General features: G+C 37.6%; 1 protein-coding gene across 6 annotated transcripts in view; it reads right to left on the reverse strand.

Moving 5' to 3' along the window:
- Positions 1-21141, reverse strand: part of TTC7B (tetratricopeptide repeat domain 7B) — a 145603-nt gene that overhangs the window by 78037 nt on the left and 46425 nt on the right. For all 6 annotated transcript variants that reach the window (XM_075103706.1, XM_075103703.1, XM_075103707.1 and 3 more), the window contains 4 exons: positions 14812-14890; positions 12299-12471; positions 8336-8399; positions 3007-3144 (listed from right to left, as the gene is read on the reverse strand). In XM_075103706.1, the coding sequence (XP_074959807.1) occupies positions 3007-3144; positions 8336-8399; positions 12299-12471; positions 14812-14890 (454 nt within the window). The remainder of the gene's footprint in view (positions 1-3006; positions 3145-8335; positions 8400-12298; positions 12472-14811; positions 14891-21141) is intronic.

Consider the following 21141-nt stretch of genomic DNA (forward strand, 5'->3'; position numbering starts at 1 on the left):
AACCAACTTGATGACAGTCAGAGTACTTTTGTATAGGAGACAATTATAACAGTAGAAAATTCTTTGATCTAGTCAAAAAGCCCATGGTATACAAACTCCATAAAGAAATGAGACCTTTTCAATTAAGAATATGACTCGGCATTAGAATAGTTTAACAAGGATGAGGAAGATTTTTGTTCATTTAATGTTTTTATACCACACCTAACTCCTTCTGTAAGTAATCAGCTATAGCTAAACCAGAAGATGATAATGAGATATGGGAATTGGTGGGTGAATACCATTTCCACAGTTAGAATAATGGTGCTTTCTGACTTGAAGGTACAGCAGCTCTACAAGAACAACCAAAATTAGCTCACAGAGATCAAAGCTGGCAAAAAATTACATGCCTGTTACATAACTGAACAGAATATTTTTACACTTCTGAATTGGTGTTTACTGTATACTTAGTGTACTGAGTATTACTGTATATATCATACATAAGTATATTTTATGTATATTTTTATGTATATATAGAAGTACACTAAGTTATAACAAGTTTTAAACTATGGGCTGCAGGATTTGAGGGCAGATATCCTCTAACCACTCACTAAACTCCAAGAGCTTCTTAAAGTCTGTGTTTTCTGTTGTGCTTTGGGTGACAAGACCTAGAACAAATGAGATGTTTTAACCATTTCCTGATAAGCGCCTGCTGCAGCTGTACATCTGCAGCATCTGTATGCTAGAAGTATTGTCTATTACATCAGGTCTTCATAAGATGATTTTTTCCCATGTTCAGAATAGTTACTTCATGGACATATAATAAATATATTTTAATGGTTCTCTATTGAAAAGTATTTTTCAAACATGTAGGAATTATTTTCTGGTTTTCAAAGAAAACATTTCAAAAGAATATACATAAAATTTTGATGGAATAGGACTACAAAGACGCCACACCCAGATTAAAAAAAGAACAAGAAAAGACCTTAAAACAAGCCTTGTGTAGAATTCTGGTGTAAAAGCCCAAGGCAGTGGTTAAAAAGCCTCAACTAAGGAGCTGGTCAAACATGGAGGCTCTTTAGCTTTCCACATACTCATGGGTCTGCTTTTGTCTGTTACCAAGATCACCACCAGCACAAGCAACTTCTAAAAGGCACTGAAATCCAAAATCTAAGTCGAGTTAAAACATCTTCCATTAGTTAGAACTTTATCAGTGCTCAAAACACAGCAGGAAAAGAACCAGGCAGTGGTACTTGTCTGTCACCTACATGGGTTAAACCAATCACACGAGCAGTGAAGGAGGCAAGCTTTATGCTCTTCTCCCCACGAAGGGACTGTAAGACCTTCCTCCTACCCTTCAGAGTAATGTCCTACACTTCAAGATACATGGCGAACACCACAGGTATCTCTAGCTTTCTTGGTGAAGCCAAAAAACTTCAATTAAGAAGGGCAAGAAGAATTGCAAGCAAGCTGCATCTATTGTGATATTAATACTACCCAAAGTCTCCCAAAGGAGACAGTGGAGCAATCCCAGGAACCTCTGATGTTCCCATTAATATAATGGTGGTTTAACATTTGAAAAAAACAAAAAAGACAAAAATAAAAAAGTACCACGACACCACAGACAAGATAAAAGAATCAGAGTTGTAACCTAGGGCTAACACTACCCCTGCCTAGTTGCTAGGCTAGTATATAAAAATGAAAGGTTGCCAGAAAAAAGAAATGAGAGATACCTTTTCAGGTTAGGTTGCATTTAGTTTTTCGTGGTTTGTTTGGGGTTTGAGGGTGGTTTTCTTTTGGTTTTGTTTGTTTATTTTTGGGTTTGTTTTTGTTTTATAAACACAATACTTGTCAATGTCTATCCTTCAAAAAGTTGTACACTAAAATACATAGAAACTCATCTCTTGCAGCTTTGATGCAACCGCCTAGAACTCCATGAAGGTGATCGCATCTGTAGTGGCAAGTAAATGGAAATACACCTGATTAGATTGTGTTGTAGGGTGACAGTCCAGTATCAGCTTTCATACTCCTCAGTTTTGTGAAAGACTCCCTATTGTACTGATTAAAACTGACTTGTATGCCCAAATTGCAGCTTTGAAGTACTTCCAAGAATACCTGTATTTGGAGCTTAACATCACAGGAGATGCAGACTAAAGGGCGACTATCAACATATACCAGAGAAGAACCGGGGCCTTTTTTCATTTTTATCTTAATAAGTGTCCTCTATTATGGTAGAGAGAAACCATTTCTCAGCAAATCAGTCTCTGGATATGCCTCCCTACCACACATGCTGAAGTACTCCTCCTCGATGCCATTAATTAATCATGGTCCACAACAGTATCCTGCTGCTGAGTGAGCACTATTTTGAGCAGCAGAAAGATCTGCTGTGCCTAAAGAGCTGTAGTTGTTTCTCAAGTATAAAACCATTAACAATACCTGAAAATTTCTTGAAGTTAACACAAACTAACAAAACACATGCAAGCAGCATAATCAAACACAAGGCATCTGAGACAGAGAAAGCACTTTCCTACAGACCTGAAAAAGTAACACATTTCCGTTTTATTAACTTCAAAGCCATTTTACAAACTAAGACAACTTTGGAGCACTCCAATTATTATGAGATGTAAAAGAAACTTTTCTTTTGAAATAAAACATCACAAATCCTTCTTCTAGGTATTTATCACCTATATCCAAGACAGCTTTTATCTTTTGCCATTCCTTCCTGCTGCATCCATTTAATGTGTATCCTTTTAAGCAGATGCATGCCTCCCTGCCAGAAAAACATGTGAACTGCTGTGCCACTCAACATTTGTCATACCTCTCAAACAATTTCGGTGCTTAACCACCTCAAGTCACTTGTATAAATTTAGACAGGAAACTTTTTGGGGTGGAAACTACCTACTTTATTTATACAGTAGTCAGAATGGCAGTGCCCTATATTTGTTCAGCCCTTACACACTACCATAACTAACATGATAAACAGAAATAAGCAATGAAGACACAGTTGAATATTCACTACTATCAACAAACCTCTGAGAGCATTTCATATTGGCCTCTTCTTCCCAAGGCTATAGTAAGTAAATCATAGACTACAGATGCACTTTGCAAACTGATGATACGATCATTTTTGTGTTCTGGTATTCTGCTCAGTACAGCATCACGGTTAGCCTGAAACATACCACAAAAAAGAAACAAAGTCATCCATTGCAATCCAAACTGTATTTTTGCTCAGGTACCTACCACTCTATTCAGACTGACAGTCAGCAGTTGACAGAGGTGATACAGAGAGACAGTATCTGCTACTAATTTATAGATAGCAAGAATCACCAATTTTATACATTAGTGGAAAGATTTATGTTTCTATATGGATCTTCTATTTTTAATTACTTGATTCTAATTACATGGAGCTATTTTTAATTACTTGATTCTAATTTAATTCTAATGTATTTAGAATTACCGAAGAGTTCTCAGAAACCAAACAGGTTTTTTTATATAATGTACATTCATCTTTTAAAATTTATTTTTTGTATGCAGATAAAACATATCAAGAAGGACCTTCAAATCTTCTATTCCATCTTTTGCAAAATTAGGCAATCAATTTCTTTTCTCTTCATAACATTATGACACTGTGCCCTCACTTGTGAGTAGTAACCTGCCCAGGATAACCACACAATCACTTTCACGAGTTACTAGTGAGAAGCAAAACCTGTCCCTGGTTCTGAGCACAGGTTTGGAATCAGGCCATGTTTGCAATAAGGCTTTGTACTTTCAATCCTGTTTTGTGAAAGGCACATTGCAAACCTAATTCCTTAAGTAAACTTTTCCTTTCAAGAAGGAGGAAAGCTGAGCTATAACTGGATTAAATTAATTGACCATGTTCACAAAGAAATCCTGTTAAAGAGCAAAGGATAAAATTCAGGTCTCCCAGTAGCTAAGACTACCTATATTCAACTACCCAGTACTTCCCCCACTATACCATCAAGCCTCTGGAAATACCTTATCTTGGTATCTTATCTATTTCTAGATTTCTTGACATTTAATATTCACGTTGGTACAAATGCTAATATATCTGGTAGTTTGAAGTTAGAAGTTAAAAGATCCTTCTCTCTCTTCTTCCCTTCCTTTTCTTTTTACTTTAATTACATAGGGCATGGCCCCCTTAAATCCACTAAATTTTAATAGGCAGCTTATTTCCCCCTTTTTCAGAGGGGAGGAATGACACATATTAAAAGCTAATAATATTGCTTCTCTGCTTTAACAGGATAACATTTTAAGCTCTGAACATACTCAATACATCTTTAAAATCAGAATAATTAAATACTGAAAGAAATTTTCAAAGACATACATGGAGCGTAAAATGCAGACATTTCAGGATTTATCAATTGAACAATCCACAGCTTGGTTTGAAAACACACACCCCCGCACACACTCCCCAAACAGACATTTTGCTTTCTTTTGATCAAGAAGTCTTTGGCTTTCCTTTCTATACTGCATAAATATTTAGTCAGCTTCAAGAACTTCTTCCTTTTTAACTCCACATTTAATCATTGTTTGACTCAATTCCTTGCAAGTACAGAACCACCTATACACTAGCACTTCTTGTGAAAAAATGGCTGACAACGTCAAAGCAGTATTTTAGGAGAGGATGCCTTGTAAGTATATCTTGTAAAGATATCTTATATATCTGAACAATCATTTTCTGCATAATTATAAAACAATGTATGTACAAACTTTAGTTTTGTGTTTCAAAGTGATCAATGTTTAAGAACTGCCATGGTCTCAGACACAATAAAGTGACAATTAGTTAAGCTGCAATGTGTAAGCTGGCCACTCTTAGCCTATGCACACTTTAAGCCTGAGGCAAATGCCATTAGTGTAATTAGTTCACCCACAGTGGAAGAAAGAACATGGCCAGACATTTTACCATCAGCTAAGAGTAACACATAAGGCGGTGATCAGTGGAACAAAGTCTGGTTGGAGGCCAGTAGCTAGCAGTATAGCCCAGAGATTGATACTGGGCCTGACACTGTGCAAAATCTTTATTAATGGTCTGGATGATGGGGCAGAGAGTACCCTCAGCAAGTTTGCTGATGATACAGAACTAGGAGGAGGAACTGATACACCAAAGGGCTGTGCTGCCATCCAGAAGGACCTCAACAGGCTGGAGGACTGAGCTGACAGGAACCTCATCAAAGGCTTCTACAAAAAGACTTGGAAGTGTGAAGTCCTGGATCCAGGCACCAATATATGTTTGGGGTCACCCAGCTGGAAAGCAGCCTGGCAGAAAAGGACCAGGGGGTCCTGGTGGACATCAAGTTGAACAGGAGCCAGCATTGTGCCCTTGCTGCAAAGGTGGCTAGTGGTATCCCTGGCTATGTGAGCAGGAGTGTTGCCTCTGGTCCTGTCACTGGGCACCACAGAAAAGAGCAATCCTTCCCCTCTATTCAGCACTAGTGAGGTCACACCTGGAGTACTGGGTCCAGTTCTGGGCTCCCCAACACAAAAGAGATATGGAGCTACTGGAGACAGTCCCACAAATGACCAGTATGATGAATAAGGGACTGGATTTTCCCTTCTATGACGAAAGGCTAAGAGATCTGTGACTCTTCAGTCTGGAGGAGAGAATGCCAATAGAGAAACCTTATCAATGTGTACACAAATACCTGAAGGGAGGGTACAAAGAAGAGGGAGCCAGGCTCTTTTCAGTGGTGCCCAGTGACAGGACCAGAGGTAACAGTCACAAACTGAAACACAGGAAGCTCCTTCTGAACATCAGGAAACATCTTTTTATTACTGAGAGAGTGACTGAGCACTGGCATAGGGAAGTTGTGGAGTCTCCCTCCTTGGAGATATTCAAAAGGCGTCTGGACACAGATGCAGCCTGCTCCAGGTGGCCCTGCTGGAGCATGGAAGTTTAACAAAATGACCTCCAGAGGTCCCTTCCAACCTCAATCATTCTGTGATTCTGTTACTACAGCTCACTTGACGTACAGCAACATGTACACAGAGTGTAACGTGAAGATGTCAGTCCTTCAGATCCCACCTTTCTACTCATTCCTGTCTAGATAAGGAAAGGCTGGTCTATACTTTGCAAGTGTAACAGCTAGAATACACAGAAATCTTACAGTAAGCTTGATGGCAGAGTTGCAGCTGACTTTCCTCATTATGCATAACAATACACTGTAGCAGCAGTCATGTGGCTAAGACAGACATTTTGTACTCTGAAATGTACCTATAAGAGAATTAGAAGACTTGAAAAGCACAAAACTGTCTTTCCCACAGCATTTCTTTCATAAATACTACAATTTAAATCTTACTCAAAGCACCCTTTCTGAATTCAGAAACTAAGGGAACTCAAGGTGATGCAAAAGTAGCATTTGTAATCCACTAGTAAGATTCTATTTTCTGGATATATGTTGCACTAGATCTAATCCAAATATGAAGAAGTTGTGATGTTAGAGTGCACCACTCCCCAGAAACTAGCAATATGATTTAGGGCTTGTACACACACAACGATTTACTTGACTTACACAAAATGCTACTTATATGTCAGATCCTTACTCTGTTTTCCAGTATTTACTTGAGAAAATTCTTGAAGGATAGGTCTTGACACTTTAGTTGCGTTTTTATTAATTCACAGACAATGCAAGGAAGGGATCATACTACTATAGTAACACCATACCGTCTCAAAACACCAAGGATTACTGGATCTTCTGTAACTGTTCTTTCTTTCTTTCCCAAACACTACTTCCAAAATCATAAGTCACACAGTACTTCGTAACTACTACAGCTAGGAAGCTAGCATGCTGCTGTAAGAGCTCAACTCTCAGATAAGTTTGTGGTGATGAATATTTTTATGCTTATCTTACCCTTTCCCCCCTTCAAAACTAATTTGAACAAATGGCTTAGCAAAAGTCAATCATGAAAGATTTTATACTCCCCCAAAAGAAACTCTTTTGCCTCAGATAACCTGCAATAATTACTTGTAAAGAAAAAAAATAATGAAAGCTTGCTAGGTGTATATGCTCTACAATGACAAGCATTTGATATAATTAGGCAGATCTAATTCTCAAAGGAAAAGCTGAAGTAACCTGAAAGGAGACCTAACAGGGCAGTACTTCAATTTGGTTTTTGGCTTCTTAATGCTGATATGCAGTGAAGTACACATGCAAATACAGCAATCAGTAGTCAGATCCTGCAGAACTGGGACTGCTTCCATTTCACACCACGATCACAGTGCACACCAGAATTCTGTATACCACCATCCATGTGCTGCTCTGGCATCTTACAGAGGCACAGGCAGTGCCTTTCAGTGGTAAGTACATACTAGAGCAAAATCAACACGTGATATATGGAAATATGTGCTCAGTCTAGTTTTCTGGTGACAGATTCTGTCGTGAACATTGCAGGGCAGATCGCTAGGAATGGGGGAAGTAGTTTGCACTACAACGGGCATGTTTGCCACTTTAAAGTAGTTCAAATAGGTCAATGTTCACTAAAATGTTCTGATCCTATTTAACTGTATAAAAACAGCAATTATGCCAGAGCATGAAAGCATTTGAATCACCCATTGAACTTAGAAGTCTAATTCTCACTGATGTGTAGTGAGACAGACTACTATATGATGCCTGAGATTCCAGAGGTTCCACCCCCCCAAATTAGAAAAACAGTAAAAATTCCAGCTTCAGCTTTTTATTTCTGCCATTTGAGCACATATAAGTGAGCTGGTATGAGAATGTTAGTACATGGCAGCTGATAGATGACTAGTAAAACATGAAAGGCTGATAAAAGGCACAAGTAGGCCATTGAAAGGAATCACCTATTGAGGAAAAGAGGACATAAAAAAATAATAATCAAGTAGCAAAGGCTGAATGCCAGTATCATTAAAAATTTACAAATTTGAGTGACATCTGAGGTTTAATGCATAATGGAGAATAATTGCCAGCTCTGTTTATTATGTTCAACTAGTAGTCTTGAATTTGTTTTTACAACAAAAATAACTTACGTTTTGAGTCTGCCTGAATGGCAACCAGCTGGAGTAACAGTGGTTCATACTGATAAGTGATGCCAATTGAAAGACCTGGCTTTATGTTCACCTGCCTATGGTTAGGAGGCTAGGTTCAGCTACTCTAAAGGAAAAAACCTCCTATTGGTAACACTTGCAGACCTCATCTTGCTGGCTCAGAGGAACAGAAGCTTGAGTTTCAGAAGTAGCTGCCTGCTTTCCTAACAGAGGATAAAACACAAGTCATAAAGTAAGACATGACAAAAAAAGTTTTGTTTTCATTAAAAAAAAACCAAACAAAAACAAGGAAAACGCACAAATACAGCACATGCACATTCACTCTATTTTACCTACCATAGATTCACTAATAAGCAGCAACAGTAAGGCTTCTTCTGTATTTTCTTGAGGACAAAAGATGCTGTTCAAAACAAGAATTTAATTATTTAAGCACAAGACATTACTTTTGGAAGTAGTTTATAAAAGTACTGCAAAAACTGAAAAGTTTCCAGAAAAAGAGAACAGAGCGTAACTTGCATAGAAAAAGTGATTGGTTAAAATGCATTTCTTTGCAATGCTCTAAACTTCATTTCAGAAAAGTTGGCCAGACACAATAAGACAACAAAACCACCAAAGCTGTCAGAGCTGAACACATTCAAATATCCCAAAATGGCACATAATTTGACAACTGTAAAACCTGTACCCATACTTTAACTAGCCTCTAGCGCCTAATCTATCTGAGCTGAATCTACATCACTGATTCAAAGGTCGGCAACAAGAAACTGTCTCACAAGAACAAGCTAACTTCTGTATTTTAGGCAATATCTGGATAAATACTTCCATTAGTCTTTCATCAGATATGCTTGAGAATTGTTTTCCTGATATATTCACAGCTATTGAATGCTTTTAAATAGAGACATGGCAATCTCTGCCTCCTTGACACAACCACTGTTGCTTCCAAGCACTTAAATTTTTTTTTTTTTAATAAAGTACAGTATTAAGTCATAAGGAAATGAAGGTTTGCATAGGACTAGCTTGCAAACTTCACTGCTTGCTCTGAACACTGGATGCTTTCCAAATACTCTTCTATGCTGTCAGACAGGGAACAGTAATCTGTATTGGGTACATGACTGGTAGGAATTAATGCATTCATTCATTCTCTCACACACACAAACAGTGACTATGCTTTAAGTCTCCAGATTTCTTTTTCTAAACTGTTTCTGAATTAGCACAAGTACTATTCCTGTTTTCAGACCAATGATTCCACAGTTAACTCTTTAAAATGTAGAAAATAGTTTCTTGTTGCTCATAAGTAATTCCTACACTCCCAAGGGGGCTTAAACGACACTAAATTTCAGATGGGAAACTAAACCAGTCTGAGATTAAAACATCTTTTGGGTTTTTAAAATGCATTAGAAACTTAAGCAGTAACTAAATGCCAGACAGATAATGGAAACTAAAACCCACCTGAACTCCAGGAAGTTTGAAAACAAGATTGTGAACGTACTGTGGTAACGTACAGCAGCTAAGACCCCAGGGCAGTTGTGCTGTTGGATTTTGATTTTTTAACCAATGCAAGTTGTGAGCAGGACTTTGAAAAGTACTCTAAATCTTAGAGGACATCTTTATTTTAATTTAACACACAAATTTTAAAACACAGTTACTCATGAATAAAAACCATGCATGACAGGGCATGAGGAGCGAAGAAGCAGCATCTGAGAGCTCCCCATCTACCTATCCAGTCTTCAGTGCAGAATTTAGCAACGTGGAAGTAGATTTAACCTGACCAATGGCTATGGTTCCCAGAAAGCAGAATAAAATAGTTGCTAGAGAAACTACTTTCTCAGAGAAAAAAGGGCAGTTGCCCCAAAGAGAACTCTAAAAAGTCACTTATCAAAATGAAAGCAAACATTATTTTCTCCTACAACTTTGAATGTATTTTGGTAAATAAGTAGATGTTTGTCTCAAAAAGTGAAGATCCAATTTGTGCAGAAATTACTGGGAAATTCCTTTGACTTGTGTATGCAAAAAGCTCAATTCAGTTGACCGAACTCAGCCATTTTCTGTCTCTCCTGACAGACGCAGGCACAGGAGTAAAGTAATGCCAAGGTAACAGGGCAGACCAAAAGAGGCAACTGGAAGCATGAAATTGCTACCAACCAAAGGCTAACAATGAAGTTTGACACTTCTTCAACTGAGGATAAAGAAAACTGCAGAGGCAGTAACACAGAGATCTACAAAATTGTACGTGGTACTAGCCAAATCACATTCACCAGCCTCAAATGAGCACAGTACACTTAATGTATGAGGCAGAATGTTTAGAAAAAAACCAGTACATCTCATACTCAGAGTTGGTAGTCAGATGAATACCTAGGAAGACGTTTCCTACATGTCTGTCTTGCCTTAGGTACTTGCTTTCAATCACTACTGGATATGAGATATTTGGCTATCCATGTTTTATCTGGTCTGGTGTTAATCACTGTGATGTGACAAAGAAAAGGACTTAATTACACATTCTGTTGAAAATGTGGAACTCCTCACCTGCATGTCCCAAGAACAAGAAGATTACACTGAACAAAGCCCCACTTTTGCCGGGAGGCATGTTTCTACAAAAGGATGAGTTGAAAATGAAGAATGTAAGTTTGAAAGACCAAGCCTGAGAAACCTGCTATAGGTATTCTGGATCAAGGAAGGAGAATTGCTAGAAATCTTTTAAGATAAAGGCTATTACTTGCTAGTAATAATGACACCATAATTATGGGCTTACTGCTATATAAAGTATTCATTAATGGAAATACACAATAAATGCAGCTAAACAACTCAAATGCCTGCAGTACAACAGTATTTTAGGTTATGATATAAAGATACTGTGAACACTAAAACAAAACATCTCTTCAGAATTTGAGGTAGGACTACTTCTTTAAGCAACCTACCACAGAAGCACTCTTGCACATAACAAGGTCACATTATGCAAAAAAGCTTTCTTATTAACTAATAAGGCATATATACTGTAACAGAGGAGCAGACTGTTCTTTAGGATTTGCTATGTGATACCATAAAAGAGACTTCCTCATGTTTGGGCAATAAATCCATACTTTTTAAGTATTATCCAGTTTTAAGGGATCCAGGTGTATCCACAAACCAGGTATTTCCTTTTTACCAGAAAGGCTGCCTGCACGTACAGTTTGTTAATTATGTAATTGCAGAGAAACATAGTGTTGTTCTGGAGAACTGAACATTCAACCCTATGCCTGCATCTTTTCCTAAAGCTCAAAAGACTGCTTTTAATGACTTCATATCTCAGACATAGTCAGACAAGACTGAAATTAAAAATATCACACCACCTGGGTTTTAATCCTACAGCTGGACAACCATATTAAAAAATAATAATAAATTCTTTGGAGAAAAAGGGTCAAATATTTCATATGGAACAGACGGTCTCCTCAAAAGAGATTCCCAGATCACACTGATTTCACAGAATCACAGAACAGTTGAGGTTGGAAAGGGTATCGTATAGTAGAGTCCCTCCACTCAAAGCAGGGTCAACTGGCAGGTTGCTCAGGTCCACGTCCAGTTGGATTTTGAGCATCTCCAGTGACATCTGCCAGACTCCACATCCTTTTCTATAACATTTTTTTCTTACATGGAATTTCAATCTTCTCTATCTGCATTACTTAGCACTGTCCTACTATGACAAATCACAGTCTTGGTTAGTCCATTATCTCCACTGCTACGATCTACTCCTCAGTTATCTGGCTCACAGTGCTTTCCAGCACGTACCAAAACAAGCTAGCACTAGTTGTTTACTATATTAAATATCCATATACAAAATACAAGATCCCACAAGGATCTTGTGTGTAGAACACAAGTAGAGCAGTGCAAAGGTTGCAGATTATGTAAAACAAGCATGCAACAAAGTTTCATCAGATCAAACTTAGTATCAATGAAATAAAAAAGAAATCGAAAAGGACAGTGCCAAATGGTTAAGATTTCACTAGTATGCTTTGACACAAGCATGTTATTTTCAGGCAGTAAGCTATATATTGACTCTACAATATATCCCAGTATAGAACAAACAAAGAAAAAATTTTGAGAATTGAGAAAATACACACATGCATACAGTGGAAACTTCTGCTTGGCAAAGCATGTTGCTTCCCTAGTTCTCTTCAGGGAATATAAATACACACACACAGGATGGGACGCATTCCCATTCACATTGCCCAATTCCTTCTACATTTTAAATAATATAGACTAAATTACCCAGTGCACTGGGTAACAATTGCAATTATAGAAACAAGAGAGGTATAGACTCAGCCATACTTTTCTCCAGTGTATACCCGTGGTCTTCTACTCAGCGCGTAATTCTTAGTATTTGAACCTTTTCGAAGTGGATCATCTAGGGGTGATTGGTGAGGAGGATCTTCCAGTGGATTCCAATAACTCTGTTCACACATGCCTCGTAACAAAATTTCAGCCAGTTGTCTTGCTATTGTCTGTAAAATGGAAAGACAGAATAGACTATTTCAGTTGGAAGGGATGTGCAATGATCATCTAGTCCAACTGCCTGACTAATTGAGGGCTCACCAAAAGTTTAATCATGTTAAGAGCATTGTCCAAATGCCTCTTAAATGCCGACAGGCTTGGGGCATCACCACCTCTCTACAAAGCCTCTTCCAGTGTTTGACCACCCTCCCGCTAAAGATAAATATTTTCTTTAGAAACACTGCATACAAACTCTTCAAAGACACTTGGATTACTTCTAACAAAGACATGTAGAATATATTTTGTTATTAACAGGCATACTGCTGTTTGAAAGGTACAAGTACCCAGTTCAATTCTCTAAACACAAAGGAAAAAAGGCAACAACAAATTTTCAATTTTACCAGTTAAATCCAGATGCTTCTTAAATATCAACACCACCAACTGTTGCTCCTAAGAGTGGAGCACATTCAGGTATATCTTCAGATATTTTGTGCTCAATAACCTCTACTGCCTCTCCAGGCCTGGAGCAGATGTTTCCTTGGGAGAGACCACAGAGGAGCAGATATTTCCCTGTGGTCCACAGAAAGGACCACAGTAGAGCAGATGCCCACACTGCAGCAGATGCCCACACTGCAGCCTGCTGAGAGGACCATGGTGAGCAGGTTGATATTCCCTGAAGGAACTGCAGCCCATGGGAGGGACCCCACGCTGCCGCAGGGGAAAACTGTGAGGAGTAAGGAGCAGCAGAGAGGAACTGTTATGGACTCACCACAACCCTCCACCCACCCTGCACATCTTGGGGAGTGGGAGGGTAGGATGAGGAGGTGGAAGAGTCAGGAATGAAGAACCTGGAGAAAGGGGGTAGGGAGAAGGTGTTTCAGTTTTAGTCGTTGTTTCTCACCATCCCACTCTCTTGAAATTGACAAAAAATTAAGTTAATTTCCCCTAAGTCAAGTCTCTTTTGCCTGTGACAGCAGCTGGTAAGCAAACTTCCTGTCTTTCCCTCGTCCCACAAGTTTTTCTATCTCATTTTCTCACTGTTGTGTTAAGGAAGGGGAGTGACAGAGCAGCTGGGTGCGCATCTGGCAGCCAGCCAAGGTCAACCCACTACAGACAGCTGTAGTCCAAACCCCGACTGACTGGGGCTTCTGGTAATTTGTACTTGAAGGCGCTGATGTTTGCCAGTGTTGGTAAAGCTCAGCAACAGTGAAACAAGGTTGTAGATCAGCATGAAAAAGTTTATTTCGACCAACTAGTCTTGGCACCATAGATTTAAGTGTAGAAATACTTACATAAATATTAAGTAAGTAAACATTAATATAAAGCTTTGAAGGCATCCTATAGTCCATAACTATCAGGTTAATCTCCTCTTTAATGTTTAATAAGTATGCATACAAGCTGCACAACTATATATCACAATGATGAAAACTCAGATTAGTACCAGGGCAATAGAAAGAAGGCAAGATCTACGTTTGCATCAGAATTGGCAGTATTTCCCAGGAACATTTCCCAGCAACAGATGTGTAATGTTTAAGCCACGGACAGCACCATATGATCTGCATCTTCCACCTTAATTCCTAAGCCATAAGAAGCCCTTCATCTTTTATTTTATTACAGTTTGCAATATTATCCCTCCCCATTGAAAGCCTATTATTTAATAATTTTAATATCCATACTAGGAATCAGTTATTAAATTAAGAAACTAATTACCTTCCTTGTTACCACCTTGGCAGTTTTAAAGGCCTAGTATTAGGAAACTGATTGAGGACATTTTGAAAATAATTACATTAGAAAAAAAGATATAAGCCTTGGCTCTTTAGAGGGCCAAGATACAACACTCATTTGGTAAAGGTTTATTTCCTGACAATATAAATAAAAAATCTTAATGATTTTGCTTTTATTGTTTTCCTTTAAGAGGCTTTATTACCAAAAAATAAAGAAATTATAACTTGATAACTTCCAACTTAATAGAAGAAAAATAAAGACACTGTACTCTGTCCTCTCTCCCATTACATTACAGCAAGATGAAACAACACCCTTTATGAAACTACGGTAAGTCATAAATATGGCAATTATGATTACGGTTGAAAGTATGGTCAGATACCAATCAGATTTTAACCATAACCACAAACAGGAAAGAAATAGGGTACGCACTGGGTACCAAACATTCCATTTTATTTTAATCATTCACTTAAGCCTGGAAATGTAACCTTATAAAGTGGTGGATAACAGACGCTGATCAATATGCTGTGTATCTGTTCATTTGTCTCTAATTCATCCACTATATTTATGCTTTACCTGCCTACTAAAATTGAGATGCTGCAATAGGAATGTAGTTTAATATAACTTACCATTCGCAGATTTTGTGTAGTTCTTGTTTCAACAGCTCTTAGTAACTCTCTAAATCTACCAACTCCTCTCGTCAAGTTCCTGTATATAAACATAGAATTTGACAGTATTCCGATTTGGATGTAGTAACACCTTAATATATTACTTGATAAAGTTGTTAAAATCCATGTTATTTTTTTTCCCTGCATATCATCATTGCCTTTGTGATATATATTTTTTCATTCATCTGCAAACCCCACCACTGATTACTTTAACAGCAGTCCCTGCCAGTTTATTAAAAAAACAAAAAAAGGAACATTTTCATGATCAGTAGATAGCTCAAGAGAAATCAAGGAAAAGTGCAAGAAGTGACCACCCCAAAAAGGGAAAAACAAAACTGAAGTTGTTCTCACTACTACAACAGTTTTAATTTTCAATTACATTAGGCTTCAGAGTATAAACTTTGGGGGGGAAAAATACATCTTAGCTGCCTCTTGATACCTTAAGATAGGGAAACTTTAAAAGGAGTAAATCTGGTAATCCTCAGTGAAAGTAATGTAAAATTTTAACTTTTCAGAGAGGAAAGAGGACAAACACATCAAGGTCCACTGTGTAGCCAGAAGAGGACTGGGGGATCAGTGTTCTGTTCTTGACTCCAGCTGGCTTTTGATGTGGCTTCTGCAACTCAAGTTTGTTGTCTATGCTCCTTCCGCTTCTGCTGCCTACACAGCTTTTGCAAAGAGATTCAAGACCCTCAGAGAGGAGGCTTCATTCACACTAACAATTTTAGCACAGAAAATTATTTTGAATGGTCTTACAGCTTTATTTTTCTCATCACTACATCAGTTATCTCAGCTATCTGGTTTTTTTATTGCACTTAAAAGCTGCTGAGAATATTTTATTTTATATTAATACAGTTTGTCTTGGACCAGTGAAGGGCTGGGTTGGCTTTTTGCTGAGCTGAGCAACTGAATTCTGCAACCTCAACACATAACATAGGACAGTCATTTCACTATTTGAGTTTTAGTTGCAAAACAAAATGATTTGATCAAGTGTGTTTTGTGTTAAATCGTTGCTGTTATGTCATATAGTTGTATTATCTTAATGTGATTTTACGTACAAGTTGCATAATGTTTACCTAACACAGACTCAAAAGAGAGAAGGAATATTACATATTGTGTAAGTTTATCAGTTAAAGCACTATTGCACTGCACTGTAAAGCTGATGTTGAACTTGCCTTCCTTACCAATGTCTTTAGAAATATATTTGAAATACTGATCTGCTGAATTGCAACTTCGTACACATTCAAAAAAAGCCAGCATTTTTACACAGATACTTTCTTTAAATTTAGTTGCAGAATACCTGAAACCAGTGTGTTTGATGCAAGAGATCTTGCTACAGGAACCATAGAACTCTTAACACATTACCTAGAGACCTACTCACTTATTACTCTTCAGATTACATGACAGATGTCATCTGTGTTCTGTTTTATATAATAAAAGATTATCAGCATATTTCAGAAATTTAGTCTCCAACAGACAGACATCGTTCACTAGGGCAAGTTGACCTTCTAAAATACTTTTATATAAAAGTTCACTTAAGGAAGAATTAGCATTTCCAAGCAACAAAACCTGTACGAACAGGTTGAAAGTTATGTCAAAGTATGCCACCAGTTGGTTAAAAGGAAATAAACACCAGTCACACATGAAATGACTGTAAAAAGTCCACGTTACAGCACAGCTTGACCACAGAGTGACCAGTTAGTGCATATTAAAGAACACTAATCTTGTGTATACATGTAACATGGAAACAAGTTATGAAATATTATAATAATTTATATATTTCACACAGCAGGCCTCTTGATAGCTAATGAACACCAACTTCGTATACTAATGAAGGAAGTCAGTAGGCCAAATTTTAAGAAAACCTCCGAACTCAATGGAAGCTGGATACCTTCCACACCTTTGGAAAGCCAAAATACATACCGTTCAGTAATACCACATGCCAAATATTTTAGAGAGCCAAAACCAGACCACTGGTATCCCAGCTTTAAGTCCTCTGCTCTAAGTGCATATTTCCCATGAATAGAGCTTTCTCTCAAGGACTATGACTCAAAGTCACAGATGTGTCTTCATAAGAAGATTTAAAAAACTAAACAGGCAGACTTTCCAAAAAACTGAAAAATTGTCAAAAAAGAGCACGAGCAAGAACTTCTCAGCTTGCAACACTAATTTCCCAGTACAGATGAAGCATACTATGTAGTAGAACTTCAAATCACAATAATTTAAATCGTTATGAAAGTTTAGGAATCAGCTTTTTTCTGTATGAAGTTTATGTCTTTTGAAGAACAAAAAAACTCTATGAAAAAGTATGCAGCTTTTAAAAGTCCTTAAGAACTTCATGACAGGTTGTTACTAGTTACCCGTCATATTTTTATAAGCATCTGCAAGGGACTGAAACTTGTGACTGAAGTTCTACTGTATCATGGAAAAAGCAGTAAGACTGTAGAAGAAAAAAAAACCTGAAAATATGGAATTAGTATTTGCTTCATAAAGCATTTAACACTGAGCCACTGCACAAGTGAACACAAACACAATACAGATTTCTCGAGCATCTTCTACATGAAGTATACTAAAAAAATACACTTCAAACTACAATATAAGTCACGCAAAAATTGAGTTAAATGCTTTGAAAGACAAGTAATGAAGCAAAATATACCATGTACAATATGGTAGATTTCCACACTATACTGCTTTTAGCAAAGTACATTTCCTGTATTTGTTAACAGTTTGTAACATTGGGGAGAACAGGGTGGCGGCTATTCTGGCACACACTTTTCCTGCCCAGCTTAGGAAGTACACAACTTCTACCTGCTTTTCACTACGACGTGCCTTCATGTTAGCAGTTCCACCCATGCTGATCGAATGCCAGAGCAAAAGGGCAGGTTAACTTAGAAAACAACATCCTACAGTGTCTGTAAATGACTGAGATCCCTTCCACTCTCAAGGCAAGGAATTTTAAGGTACATTAACATACACTCAGAGATGACACATTTTCAGTAATTTCAGACAAGACAAAGACAGCCCACAGATATACACTGCTAGTTACGGTGGGGTGTGTCTATATGACTGCTTCCCATCAGAACATGCTCAAGTGAAACCCTTTGGATTGCATCTTACTAGTTTTTAAAGACTAGTTAAGGTGTTTGCTGCTTTAAATCTTCAAGAAAAAACTACTGTGGCTGTTTAAGTAGCACTGTACCAGTTAAAGACTGAGAACCAGGATTTAAACATACAAAATACTATTGAAAATCTAAACAGATTGATGCTCTTAGGGCTAATTTGCATCCTTTGGTCTACATATTTGCACCGTAAACCCCAACAAGTTATGTTAGAAGCTAATTAAGTTTTCTGATGTGAGACCAATTTTTTTGCTCCTCTGAAAGCTTCAGTCAGCATTTCTGTTCAGAATAATGAAAATATTTTAACTGCATCTGTGCAAGGGTGCTCACTCCTAAACAGAGAAAGGAGATCAATAACTGTAGATATGATACATGGAAAGTGCAGGAAGAAAATTAAGGGACAGTAAGGACAGACTTTCACTGTGGGATCAGAAGACCTGTATATAAGCGTGTCGTCCAGCAGTAGCAAACTTTTGGCACAAACATATTTGTCACCATCACCACTAAGAAGTCTCCTGGTTTTAAAAAGCATGTTTGGCATCGGATAGCACAGTGCTCTTGTGTTAGTGGTCCAGATAAACCTCACACCCCACACAAATACCTCTTTTGTGTGTGTTTTTAAAAACACAAAGATAAAAAAGAACCGTAGAAAAGAATGAAAGAAACTGCTCAATGAGAAGTTGTTTATATTTGAAAGATATTAGGATAAAAACCCAAACACTATTCCTCATAACAAAGGGAGTAAGATCTAATCACAATATCCTCAAAGCAGGCTACAGAAGAGAGGTTTTAAATTTAACCTCAGAAAGGTTGCTAAGATTAATTTACTTTGTATTTAGAGCACGTTTTGAAAATATCTTCTCCATTATTGTGAGAACAGCTTGCTTTATCAAGCATTTCTCTTATGCCCATAAATTAAAAAAATATTTAGTCTAACATTGCCTTTTATATATTAAACATGGAATTAGAATAAATTTTTGCTTAGTGAGTTTAGACTAAACCTCAGCTGCTCCATAATTTGGTGGCTAAATTGTCAGTACTTCTCCCATTTAAAAAATAAAAGTATATCCAGAGCCATGCCAGTCAACAGGCTAAGTTACTCATACTAGCCTAACTATTACCTCATTGTGTGGCTTACTATCTCTCATTTTAAAAAATATTCACGTTTTAAAAGGAGAAAATCCAAGAACAATGAGATCTAGATTGTTTGATCAAAGCAATGAAAGAAATTGCTTTTGGAATTGACCCCACTTCTCAAATGTGCATTCTTCTCTCCTCTCTTGCTTTCTCTCTATATTTATACACAGGAAAAAGAAATGCAATGTTTGTAAACTCAACAGTACATTTTAAGTTTTAAAGTTTGGTGGTTTTTTCCCTCCCAAGAACTCAAATAGCAAAGAAAAGATATTTGTTTTAAAGGGAAGGAATAAGGGCAGGCAAAACTCTTGATCTGCATGCCAGTCAGAACAACAGCATTTCAGTAACTTTGGTATGACTGACGTGTACAAAAAAAAACCAATGTTTTAAATCCATATGCTTTATTTAATAACTTTCAGCCAAGAGTATTTTACACAGTATTAAGATCAGGAATTATTTTACATTGAATCAAGTTACTATATAAGCAAAAAGCAAGAAATGTGACAAATCAAGAGATAACTCTTTAGCAGTTACAGAACATCATCCTAATACTAAGGCATGTCATTTACCATACTAGAGCAATTGCTTTATATAGCCCAAAGATGAGGGTTTTTTCTTTTTTTAAAAAAAAATTAAAAAGAGCTGAAATTCTATGGCTTCCTGCAAAAACTTTATTAAAGGTCTGGCCAGTATTACTCATAAAAGACTGGACAATGCTAAGTCTTCTGCACAACTGATGATGCTTCAGATGGTTATGACTAATGCCCGTGTCTGTTTTCCCCCGGGGGGGCGCGCTGGTGAAGCATAAGTTTATCCACAATTAGAGAAATGATGGATCTAATGCAATCCAGGTCACCTCAAGCAAACATCCTGGTAAGGTTTAGATATCTACCTCCAAAAGGCAACATGGTTGCAACTTGAGACAGTTCTGTTTCCCTCTCAGGTTTCCTTCTCTTCCTCTCATAGTTTGAATATTCTCACAATACTGTATGATTTCCACAAAACGTTGATTATCACTGGGAATTACTGCCTGAATTACATGTAGAAAATCCTTTATTTCCTGCCAGAAACTACTTTTTTTTAAGCACACACACGAAAAAAAAGCACATCATGATAACATTCTCGTTTTACCCATTGCTAACTCATGCAGAAAGAAAAATCCCAGGTATCTCAAATTCATTACAGACGATCATGTTTGCTTGATGCTTGAACATTCTTGACTGATGTTTGGGCTTATAAATGAAGCATCTTCAGTGTGCCATTAGAGCTACACAAGCCTATGCATTTGAAACAGCCCAATTAAGCAGCAGATCTTACATTCATGCATTCAGAAGGAAAACACTTACTGCCTAGACTGCAGTTCCACCAGTAGCTGAGTCTACCTAATGGTTCACTGCTGAAAGAGGAAGTTTTCATTCTCTCCATTCTCCTCTCTCGGTGTTTGTTCCCTTTTTCTGCCATTCTTCCTTCTTCACATCTTCCTACTCTCACTTGCATGGTCCTACCCCTTTTCTCATAGCCACACCAGCCATTATCACACCTTCCAGTTAATCAGTCTCGCTAAAATGACAGAAAGCCAAAATTTCTCCAAAACAGCGGCAAACAAACAGCAAAGAATGAAATGACTCCACAGAAGAGCCAAACAAGTACCTGAAGCAGCAAAAAGCAAACAAGAAAAATGCATGCCAGGAGTGGTGGTATGGGGAAGATGAGAGCAGATAATCCACTTTACTGTGTCAGGATGCTACACATTTTGTTTACTACTTCTCGACACCACCACCTGGCTCCTCTTCCAAATGTTCTTCCATATAAGTGTATATATACAACACACTATATATACAGGTATATATGTGTGTGTGGATACACTAAGTACCAGATTCAACTATTACAGCACAAAGAACTTCTCCTGTTACTGCAGACAAAGTGCATTAGTAGTCTTGCCCTTTACCTCCTATTATTTTGCAAGTTTGTGCTTTCAAGCAGAACTCTAGTCAGAGGAAGAAATAGGGGTAGATTAAAAAGGTGCCAAACACCA

Source organism: Phalacrocorax aristotelis, chromosome 9 (assembly GCF_949628215.1).
Source record: "Phalacrocorax aristotelis chromosome 9, bGulAri2.1, whole genome shotgun sequence".
In the NCBI taxonomy this organism is placed as follows: Eukaryota; Metazoa; Chordata; class Aves; order Suliformes; family Phalacrocoracidae; genus Phalacrocorax; species Phalacrocorax aristotelis.